The sequence below is a fragment of the Chaetura pelagica genome, unplaced genomic scaffold (assembly GCF_000747805.2).
Source record: "Chaetura pelagica isolate M959 unplaced genomic scaffold, ChaPel_1.0 scaffold420, whole genome shotgun sequence".
Lineage (NCBI taxonomy): Eukaryota > Metazoa > Chordata > Aves > Apodiformes > Apodidae > Chaetura > Chaetura pelagica.
Window position 1 is genome coordinate 1,563,558 of NW_009951919.1, and position 12,410 is coordinate 1,575,967.

A 12,410-nucleotide genomic window follows, 5' to 3' on the forward strand; every position below is an offset into this window, starting at 1 on the left:
AAAAAAAAACCCCCACAAGAAAGGAAAGCCCCCCGGGAGCCACAACAGCGCCTGGGGTGGGCAGAGCGCTCTGCCCGATGCCACCACATCTCTGTACGAAGACACAACATCAGGAGCACCCGCCAAACGCCATGGACCACATGGGGCCCAGACAGACAAGCCTGGGACAAAACCAGGCCCCTGGTGACACAGCCTGAGCCCCACCAGCAGCTCTGGTCGGCACCAGAGCCGGCGGGGCGGTGGGACCGAACAGTCCGTGCGATGTGCTCCACAAGGCCCTGGGACGCAGGAATCGGTCGCAGGGTAGAAACCGCAGCCTGCAAGGTTTTCCTGCTTTTTCTATCCACAGAAATTGGGAGAGACAGCTTGAGCAAACAGTACCATCTCGGCTCTGGAAGCCTCTGCTTTTCTTTTTATGATTTCTTGCGGTTTTGACCTCATTCTCACCATGAAATGCAGATGAAGCCGATGTCCTGCCCAGCCGCGGACAGAGTGCATCCCTATCCCCATCCAAATGCTGAAGTTCACAAACGCTCTTCAAAAAATCTGCCGAGCCACCTGAGGATAGTTTTTCCTTTAAGAGGTGCTTCAGCACACCCTCCTCCTCAAATTATTTTAGAAAGGGTCTCTTTCTACTTGAGAATGCAGTTAACTAAGTAGGGATGCCTGCTCTATCCATCTGCAGAAATTCATGCTGACACCAGGCAGCGTTACTGACATCTACAGCAGGAAACTCCCCTTGCTCCTTGATTTTCATCAAGATTTCCTGCAAGAAAAAGCAAGTACAGCTGCCTAGACCTAAAATGACACATTTCATTTTCGTTTTTCCCCCTCAATCTGAACATTTATCAACAATGGAAGACAAAGCTTGTATTAACAAGAAAGTATTTTCCACTGTCATGCACTTGGAACATTTTCTTCTGGGGAAAAAAAAAGTATTTGCAGCAGAATGTACTTTTACTGGGATTATATTACAGTAAACTAGAGTAATGTATTTTTGACTGTACCTTTTCTCCCTCCCTATTTCTAGATGCAACAAAATAAAATGAGCAAAAATAGATACCATTGGAGAACAATCCAAATCAACAGAAATTAAAAATAATGAGCGTAACTCAAGGATTTTAAACACTCTTCTCAGTTTACCGCCATGGTGGAAATAACACAGATTGTGGTTTTGCAACTAGTGAAGCTGTTTCTGTTTTGTGTAGTATTATCTCTGTGGAAAAAACCCTCAGTGAGTCAAAGGACTCCACTTGTATCATCTAATAACCAGTGACTTGGCACAGGCCCAATATTTATAGGCTTGTCCCACAGACAGAAAACAAGTCCAATTTCTCTATGAATTTATGTCCCTACATCTTCCCATCACCACTATGATATTCTCAGCATTCTTCTGCTCCTTCTCACAGACTCATATTCCAAGACCATCAGTTCCAAACCACTTTACAGGCATCATTGTAGTGCTCCCAGATTCTCTCCACAACCAAAACTCCCTCCAGCCTTTTCCTTTGCTTGGATAATGTAAAGACCTTAATGCACAGTATCTGGAGGTACAGGGAGGGGAAAATGGAGATGGGGATATGAACAGCCTGTGCAAAATCATCTAGTAATGGCCCAATCCTGATAATACTGCCAATTCAGAGGACTCTGTTCTACCTCCTCCACCCCCACTGCCTTTCTGCTCTGGAAGAACTGTTAACCTGCAAGGTGTCATTGAGCAAGTTCTGGCATTTCAGGCCCAGGGTGTTGATATCGTGAGGGCTACTACCATTCTCCCTGCAACAGCTATCACAATAGCTCCTCAATATTATGTGTAAAATACGAGTGTGGTTTCTGTCTAACACCAGCTAAACACATCTAATATGCTGCAACCACTTGGTGTGTGACTCAGTGCATTAAGTGCACCCACAGAACTCAGTGTAGTTGAGCATCTCTACTGCACAGATATTTTCAAATTTGAAGAATGTGTTCACTTGTGCACTTCATGCCACTCTGACAGCTCCCTAAGTAATGTCAACCCCAAGATGTGTTTTCTAGTCCAATTGTACTGTAGGGGCAGGCACATTTGAGCACGATGGATAAAGATACACACATAAATCCCATTATTGTTAATGGAAACTATGTGCCTCCCACACTGTTTAAAAACTAGGCCCCACAGAATAACTTTAAATAACTCTTATTCTACACAATACAAAACTGTTATCTAAAAGCTATTCCTTTGCCTACTCTATTATAAAGGGACAAGAGAGTTTATGAAGAACAAGCCTTGCAGCTTCAGTCCTTTCGAGTTTCTAGTCTTTTCTTTCGAATACTAAAAATGTAAAACAGTCTGTATCATTCAAATAATCTAATTTTCCAATTCAACTTCATTAACATTGCTGGCTGAAGCCAATTACAAATGCCTTAAGGCTTATAGCCTTATAAGCAGAATGTGACAGGTCAAATTTTATTGTTTGCTCTATCCATCATTACTGACACAGTAATTCAAAGTACACAAGGCACAGTCTGCTCACTGCTTCTTCTTTCTTCCTGTGCACCTCCTGTAATTATTAACAGAAGTACATTGTCTTCTGTCACTCTGTCATTCAGTGTTGGGTGCTTCCACATGTGATAAGAAAAAAAATCAAGTTACATTTTTCTTCTAGCAGCATCTAATGGGCTCATCTTTGGGGTAACATGCCCAAACCTGTCATGGCTGGTTATGTGTTTCATCAACAAACACTTTTTATAAGTCTAATGCAATGTCATGATAAGAATTAAAAAATAAATTTTCAGCCACAGACCTACAAATATCAGGAAAAAAAAGCAACAACAAAAAACACCCAACACCATTTTGGAGTGATCTAGAGACCTAAACATGATGTCCAGCGACTGTGTTAAACACGTTGATAGGCTTGCAGCTTCCAGCCTAAAGATGGGAACATAACTTCATTTTTCAATATGTTAATGAGATGCAATCTCACTTAATTCAGTAAGACTTCAGCATATATATTTGAAAACACTCCCTAAAAACGGGTTGCTTTCCTGAGTTTTTGGGATACTGAACAGCCAACAGTAGGAACTTTGCATATTCAGACTTCTAATCACTGGCAATAGTTACCTGCATGCCTAAATAAAAACACTTCAACACTGTAAAAGCTTGTCAATGGGATAGAGAAAAATGGATGATATTCAAACATTATTTCATCCCTCTGAAAAAAAGAATATGTGGATAAATCAAAAAGGCATAGGGAGCAAACCCTTCCTGCAACGAGTTGCCCTTCAGCATTAGTCTTTGCTGTGTCCCTTTGCTTTTAGAAAACAAAACAAAAAACCCACAAGACCTCAAAAACAAAAAATAATTTAAGTTATTTTTCCATGCTACAAATTGCTGTAGCAAAATCCCAAAATGCTCATTGTTTTTGATCATACCTTCGTAAAGAGTATTTTAGACACGTACAACTCACCCTCACACACCAGCCCTCAACTCCCTCTTTTTTTGTTTTCTGGGGGGTGGTGGGGGCAGGGAGATGGGTGGGGGGGAAGGTGGAGAGGGTGTGGGGATGTGAGGTGGGGTAGGTCATCTGGTGACATGTAAGCATGAGGGGCTGCACTATCAGTGTCAGGTCTAGTTATGAAGAGTTCTAGAGGCTTCTAGTGGGTAAACATGACATGAATATAACCAATTTAAGGATTATACATTTAAGTGAATCCAATCAATTGAATTTCAATGTAAATGGATGCAATAAAAAAAAAAAAAAAAGCATTAAAACCCCACAGCAATGTGCTACTTTGTTTTGGCTTGTAGTTTATTATCCTGTAGGAACAGTGGTGAAGCTTTACACAAGAGCCACCAAACCTTACACTTGCACAGCACCAAAAGGATGTGCTCTTCCTGGTGCTTCACTGAGATGCACGAGCTTTATCAGAGCCATTGGGGAAAGTAGTTTGTATAGAATTTCAGGGAGTTGGATGCTAGAGAAACAACTTTCTGCTGCCTGAAATTTAATCTCTTCCTGTCACTCAGTGATGGTGTGTGTTTTTTTGGAACCTGAAGACCATCTTATTCTGCACAGGTTCTTCTAATTCATTTCCCAGCATGGTATTTATACATTGCTACAGCATCTACATATTCAGAAGGGTTTATTTTAGGGAGTTTAGAGCAGTGTTTTCTTTGTAACACAAATCACCAATATGAAGAACGAATTACCACTTGCAAAAACATGCCCTAATATCATTGCAAGTTCCCCCAGCTTCTGTGGGCTTTTCTTGATAATTAAAACATTCAACTTTGACAAGCTTTAACTATGATAAGAGATGCAGGAATTAAAGAAAAAAAATCCAAAACTGTCAAAAGAAGTTAATCACAAAGAACTTAGTCTTGCAAAACCAAATTATTTTGGATGGAGCAATGTTAAAATACAGACAAACAAACTAAAAATATCCTTTCCCTGTTAGGCAAGGTTACAGAAAGGAGATAAACATGGCATAGCCCAATTAGACCAATTTGCTTAACCTATATCTGTTAAAACTTGGAGGTATAACTGGCTAAATCTTGCTTTCCATCAAGGCCTTTTCCTCACTGACCCCAGTGGTAATCAAAGTGGTAGGAATTTAACTAATCTCTCTCAAAAAAAAAAAAAATAATCTAACAAGAACACAAATTGTGACCCATCCAATTCTGTCCCCAAAATACCTCCAATATTTCTGTCCTGCCTTTATGCAGGATACAAGACATCACCAGCCTCCAGCAGAACAGACCAACCTCTTCTCTTCCCAATACTGGCCAGTGCCTTTAATAGTGTTTGAAGCAGCCACTTTCCCACAAAAGTGATCAGTATCCTCTGTATAAGAGAATTCCTCATGGGATTCAGAAGTTTTCTCTTTTTCCAGAGCTGTGTTAACAAAGGCTCCTCCACAGAGCAAAGGGATGGCAGCAAAGCACAGTCTCTGAAGAACATGAGGTCTTAAGCCACAGCAATTTCTCATCAATTCATAAAACCTCAAAACTTGCAATATGACAAAACAGCCCTTACTCTGTAAAAACTGAGCAGAGCTCTTTGCTTTTTTGTCTATTGATTCACTGCAGAAGCCTCTACTTAACTGTTCTCACAATTCATAATATGCCAGATGAAAAATCTCTCAAACATGTAGATATGTACTTATGGGCTTTAGCTGGGAAGCTGTGGCAGAAGCAGCCCTGATGCACAGATCAGTGCACACACAGGCCTTATTTTCCCCAGTTAGAATGTAAATTTGGTAGAGAATTGTTTGTGATTTTGGATTTCCTATCTGACACCATTGAAAAGCAAAAGCTTCTCTGATTCAACATAAAGCTAAACAGGATTTGAGAGAAGCTCAGGCATTTGCTGAATGGCACAGTTCTTTGAACAGTGTCCACAAGTCATGCTTCGAGCTCTTCTGTGTTCAGCAAAGGTTTCCCAAGCAGGGAAAAACCCAGGTCTCTCCATTCTGGACTGTTGTTTGTTGGGTTTTTTTTGTGGCCAAACCATACCTGAGAGGCAGAACTGGTAAGAACATAGGAGACAAAAGCCATTTTTCAAATACATTAATTGACCAAAAGAGAAACCTTATTCTTTGAGCACACACAAAGTGCCCCTTAGACACAAACTATCTTAAGATGCTGACATGGATTACAAGGTGACAAGAAGAGGTATCTACCTTATTCCTGAATATCTGCTTATTCCTTGAGACCATGCTGAGAAAAAAACCAGAACATAAATGACAGGATGGCCTTAGGATAAACAACACTTCAAATAACTTTGCTCACCTCATACTTCAAGCCAAATAAACTGCAGTTGCAGTAGGCACAGCACAGAGCTCTCTGTACTTTGTCTTCCAAGAGACAAGGTTTATTAATTAGGACTTGATTATGCAGTAACAGCCTCACATAGCTTTTGGAGGTAGTAACGAGCAAACTCATAAAGCTGCCTTAATTTTCTTCTCCATGGATTTCTATAATGACATCCTACCTTGACTTACTCTTCCTGTCTTTTCTTTTTTGCCCTCCCTCTGTCTTTCCTTAGTTTTTCCCTGAAGAAACCACACCAAAGCTAAAAGCTTACACAGAATTTAATCCAATTCTTCATCTAGCTGAGGACATGACAAGTCTTAATGTTTGCTTAGACCTCTGCTGGGTGCTGGGTTTTCCATCAGGGGCTGAGCCACCCGTTGTACAATCCACGGACAGGGAAAACTGCAAAACCACAGCTGGGTAACAGCACCCCCAGCCCAGAGGAAAGGTAACCCAGTTGATGATGAAAAAACAGACCATGTTGCACTAAATTCACACCACACTGACACTTTACAAGTATTTGTTAATCATGCTTTTGAAAACAGGCGCAACACACGCATTTAACTAACAGTGCCTTGTTATTTTGGTCATTAGTTTTTCTGTGGTTTCAAATTATTTCTCTTGCACATCCCTTAACATCAAATTTGTTACCTAATGTTATGACAACAGGAAGTGATTTTTCCATTTCCAAACAAAAAGAGACATGATCATGGGCTTAATTAGTTTGCAATGACTTAATTAAAATTTGCAGAGCAACAATGTACCTAATTAGGAAGCATAATAATTATACTAATGTACCTTTCCATCTTTGAAGGGACCATTAGTCATTGAGGTGGTATGCATTGTAATTTAAGATTATCCTTATTTTTATATTCTGATTAGTTAAATGCAGTCATCATCGTGTTCAGGTAATTGCTTTATTAACTAGCTTAATTAAACTTTCTGTAAAACTGACAATTACAGAGTTATTTTTCTTGATGTGTTTCTAACAAAAACATTAAGTAATTACATAGCAGCCTTTACAGGGCCTCCTTACCTCACAAGCTTAATTCATTAGTACTTGAAAGAGCTTTGGAAACTCTGCAACATACTATGGAAGTGCTTTGTATTGCAGAGTATTAAATAGAGCTGTTATACCCAAAACTTACCAATTTATCTATACAAAGTTGTAGAACATGGGAGTGCCTGCATTTTAAAACATCCACATTTCAAGCAGTAACTAGATATTCAGTGCAAAGCCTAAAGCCCATGGAGTTCAAAGTTCACAGAAAAGGCTGACAAAGTTTCTAAAGTTTCTGGAATTATAACAAAATAACACAAGTCCAAAAAAGACCTGCCCTTAACCAATATGTTAACCTAAGCAAGGACCCATGATTCTGTGTCACTCCTTTTTAAACCACAGTATCAGTTACTGAGCATCTCTAAAGACATCCAAGCACAAAACCACACCACAGTAATGGTTCTTCAGAATGTGTCACATAGCCCATTTCTCTGCTGGGCCATTAACGTTTCCTTTGCTGTCTTCAGATAATCCTGATCCCTTATAACTGAGGTGGATGGGTACAGTCAGTTCCCAGAATCACCAGCTCTATAATTAACATAAGCAAAATGCTATCTTTCTAAAAGCAATCTCCACAGAAGCACTAGAACAAAGAGCGTAACAGTCTGAGGATTAAGCAGTGCAAAGCAGCATGATTATAATGCTTCTGCTATTTCACCATATAGCTTTTATGAAAGGAAGATTTTATTATCCAGTCAGCAATGACTAAGGTGTCATTTAAAAGAACAAATGAAAATGCATTTTGTGTTACTTTCCTGGAATAGAAACCTTAAACTTTTTTTTTTTTTTTTTAATGTTCATAAAAAGGGAACAAATCAAAGTCCTCCACACTCCTCTGCTGAGCATCATTCCAGATCAAGGTCTGCAGCCTTGATTTTGCTTAAAGGTCTGAAACTATAATTTGAAGGGTAGAAACTTAAAATGCCAAGCAATGATTCAGGGAATACTTAGGACCTGTTTAAAAAAAAAATAAAAATAAATCAATCCAAGTCAAAGTTGAAATGGAAAAGGTACAACATGCTCCTTAAAGAGCAGTGCTTTGATGAAGCAGAATGTGTTAGCTCCATTATCAGCTTGCCTTTTCTAGATATGGGTTCCTCCACTTTTGCATAAGAATCCAACAACCACATTAGTTCAGCCCTGTGATTCCTCAGCCTAATATTCTGCCAAGTTGTAGACTCTTTAAAAAAGTAAGAAAACTACAAAGGAATAAAAAAAGGAACAGAACAAATCAGTCCTGCTAAACTACACCAATCATTCCAGCTCCTGGTAACCACTGGCTTAGGGACTCAGTGTGCTAGAGATTTAACAGGCTGCAGTGGATCCATTCTCCATGGATTTATATAAATTATATAAATGTGTACAAATTTTTGGCCTACAAAACAGTGTGCTGCAGTGAATTTCACCATTTGAATTGAGCTGAAAAAAAAAAAAAATACTGTCTTGGTTTTGAACATACTGATATATAATTTCATTAGATCTCATTTTACGAAGTACAACATTTCTTTCCAGTATTAGTCATGATGTTACATAAAAACACTCTAGTGTTCTAGTTAATTCTGTGCTTCTTTGCAGGTTCCACCCCTCTGAGAGCCATTACTGCTCTTCTCTGAGCATTTCCTATTTCTACCATGTCAACTTGGAGTTGAAGTGATGATAACTGAAAGCAATGAGAAGTCTAGGCATTTACAGATAAATATAATCCTGTTTTCTACTTGTTATCAATTCCTTTTTTTAACACTTAATTTGCATTTTTGCCTGGCAGTGATCATACAATGTCTTCTGAGAAGCAGTCAGAATTATTGTAAGATGAAGCAGCTAAATGAGAGCTGGGTTATTTTCTCTTAATGTGAATTACTCTGCATTTACTGACACCAAACTTCCATCTGCATTTTATCAGCCAGCAGCATTCCTTCCTGTTCAGTCGGTTTTGCCTCAGCTAAGAGTTCAAAGCACGGGCAGAGCAATCCCTGCTACAAACACTGCTGATAGTGTTGACTGGCAGCCCCCAGTCACTACTGAAATGCTTTGATGCTGCTCTGCCAGGCCATCAACTGGAAGCCCAGGCCCTGCCTAAGCCCCTGCTGCATTGGCAGGATGGGGCAAACATCTGAGGGAGTTGGGACTGTGGAGGCTGTTGTGGATGTGGATGTGCATCCCACCTGCCTGCCTGAGGGACTTGATGGCAAATACACAGTTTCAGAACACTTTTCCACCCCGAAACGTACTGGCTACTCTCCATCTTTTGTTTCCAAGCTCAGCAAGAGTGAGCCCAGCTGTCCTGACAGGTTCACAAAGCAGCTGAGGCAGAGCCAGACATGAACACACACAAGCCCAAAGCAACCTGATGTTTGCCCACACTCAAATGTTCACCTCTTTGCATTTTCACAGCCAATACTGGGCCAAGCCAGTACTGCAGTGCCAGAAATAATACTTGCCAAAGGCACTGCACTTGGAAGAAAATTATCAAAGAAGAGCTTTTATTTTAGTGCCTTAAGGGCAAGAAAGAGGGATCACATTATCTAGTGAAAACTCCTGGTGAGTTTGAGGGAAGCAGTTGCATTCTGTTCATAAAAGATACGAGAAACCCATGATCACTACTGAACATAAAAATCTTATTTGTTAGGTCATTAAAATATACCATTTAGTTTTAATGCTCTGCCTAAAGTATTTTCACCTCATTTACCAAAACTTCTCATTTGGAAAAAAAAATCCACAGATTACTGTAATAATACACTTGCAGCTCTACAATGTAGTGTGTACAACAGAAAATAATAGCACTGCTATAAACATCTCCTGATATTGTGTGAACATTAAGCAGACATGTATCTTCTTGCTAGGACTAACTGCTACAGAGGGACTACCAATCAGCAAGGCACTGGATGAGCCTTCAATCAAAAAAAAAAATAGCTAGGCAAAGCAATTACAAGCACACAGTGTGACCAACAATTGCTCCTGTGGAACAATACTCAGAAAACAGTGAAAGCCAACCCCAACTTCCCAGGCAGCAGCAGGGAAAGTGGGCAAAATCTGTGGAAAAGAAGTTGCTGCACTTGAGACCAACTAGATGCTGCAATTTTCAATTGCCAGGAGAGCAGCAACTCACAGTTGATCACACAGTGAAGATAGGACAAAGTTGCTTCAGATGCAACTTCTGGGAGGTGTGTCTTTGGTACACAAGTATGTCAGCAACCAGAATTGCTTGATATCTTCATTGCAGCTGTCAGGTTAACATTGTAGTCACAATAGTTTGGTGAATTTATAACATTAGCAGATTTTCTAGTGAAAATCATCTGAATCTTATGATAAAAAAATATAGGAAGTAAAACCAAAAAGACTCAATAAGGCAAGATACGCAGAAATTAGTTCAATAGGATGACTGAATATGCAATGAAAGCTATTCACTACAAAATATCTTCTACCATAGAATGATTTGAGGTGGAAGGGACCTTAAAGCTCATCCAGATCCAACCCCCTACACTGGCAGGGACATGTCCCACTGGACCAGGCTGCTCCAAGCCCCATCCATCCTGCCCTTGAACACTCCAGGGATGGGCCAGCCACAGCTTCCCTGGGCAACCTGTTCAGTGTCTCATCACCCTCACATTAAAGAATTTCTTCCTAAAATCTAACCTAAATCTCAAGATTTATATATATCCCTATATATTTATATTCATACACCAATACTCTCAAGGGGTCAGAGAGAGAAATTTGTTTTCAGAGTGAATCCAATTTCAATCCTAAGTATCAGTGCTAAATGACTGTATTACACACTCCTAGAGAGAACTGAGTAGCTCGTTTGACTGGTAACTTGGAGCCTCTTTTCTGCAGTCTGTGTGTACAAGGATGAGAGATTTTGCCACTTTGCTCCTTTGGCCTTGCAAGCCCTTCAGAGAAGAGAGGCTTACATGAATTAGCCATGTCAGCAATTTGATATTTTTGTCCATTAATAGATGAACTATTCAAGATGCCCAGCTGAGAAGATAATGTAGCTGCAATATCATTATTGTTACATCACAGCAAGGAATTTTTTCCTTCTGTTCACTTTGTTTTCCTGGATTTTTTTCAGAGATTATTTTTATTTCTAAAGGATGGTTTTCCTGGCTGTCAAGCCTCACCCTGCATTTGGAAAGAGAAGAAAACCTTAGGAGTATTCCCTAAACATGACTTCCAGAGCCTGAAGTGCTGTTATGGAACATGTATCTGAGTCATGGACTGCTGAATGGCTGTCAAGCCAGTTTCTTTTATGGAGTCAGGCCCTAAGGTGATCATATTTTCAGTAAAACAGTGAGCCAATTTATTCCCACTGGGTTATGGGAATTTTTTTATGGTACCATGTATGCTGCATCTGGCCACAAGCATATTGCAATTGTGGCTTAAATGAATTGTAGCACATTATCCATGCAGCCTGGGAACAACCACCAAAAATTAAGAAAAAATAGAAAAATAATCACAGAACAATGACACTGCCAAGTTATTTTACTATTTGGAAACCCAATTTTAAAATGACAACTATCCCAAAATCCTCTTGTCCAAACAAATCAACCTGATGAAACTAATTTTCTTCTGCTGCATCATCAATATTGAAAGTGTTTTACTTCAATAGAAAGAATGAGCTATTTAGGGAAACATGAACCATGAAAGTCATAAGATTCTGATTTGTCATTCTATGATCCTGGTTGGCTGTTTGGCATACAGGTAAAAATCTACATTTAGCAGGATTTTTTACACAGAAATATACTAAGAACTAAAGTAGATGGTAATTTAATGAAAGATACCTCATCTTCACACTGCAACCTGAGTGACCACGTCTGATGGGGTTTCAGATCACAAGCAGAACTTACCTTGGTAGCATATGTGTGTCCATCAGATCCACAGATGGGGCTGGCGTGGGTCATAGGGCAGGGTTTGCATTTTACTATGTTAGCTGGTCCAGTCCAGTGCTTCTGGGCCAAGGTCCCTTTCTTTTGTCGAAGGCTGCAAAATAAGAGATACCAGATTTGGGTTTGTTGTTGGTTTGTTGTTTTGTTGGGTTTTTTTGCTTAGTTTGGTTTTTTGTGGTTTTTTTAACATGCTTGTATAAAACAGGTGTGAGAGCTTCTCTGAATAAGGCACAGCTGGATATTCAACGTGGTATTAAAGCAAGAAAATTAAATATAGTTCCCAACAACGCTTCTGCAGCAGGTCTAAAAAGATCTAAAAATCTAAAAGACCATAAATTGATAGGCAGCCTTAGAGGTACAATACTTGGCAGCTTCATTTTTACTTTAACTACAAGTGGCTTCACTTATGACTGTGGCATTTTGTTCACCTACACAGTGCTTGCAGTGAAGGGGGCAAGTCATGTTACATCAGGTTGTAACCAGAGACATTTTCACCAGGCCTGCTCCAAGTTGCCAGGTTACTGTTACAGGTGGGACAATCTTAAAATCTTTAGAAAAACATTTTGATTTATAGTACAGTTCTAAAAATCTTTAAAATCACCAAATAACTTGGTGACTGTGGGTGCAATAGCCCTCCTGACACACTCTAGCTACTGAACAGCCATTAGTCTCA

General features: G+C 39.7%; 1 protein-coding gene across 1 annotated transcript in view; it reads right to left on the reverse strand.

Moving 5' to 3' along the window:
* Window positions 1–12,410, reverse strand: part of SPOCK1 (sparc/osteonectin, cwcv and kazal-like domains proteoglycan (testican) 1) — a 275,614-nt gene that overhangs the window by 84,527 nt on the left and 178,677 nt on the right. Inside the window, exon 5 of the mRNA XM_009995313.1 lies at window positions 11,699–11,831. Coding sequence (XP_009993615.1) covers window positions 11,699–11,831 — 133 coding nt within the window. The remainder of the gene's footprint in view (window positions 1–11,698; window positions 11,832–12,410) is intronic.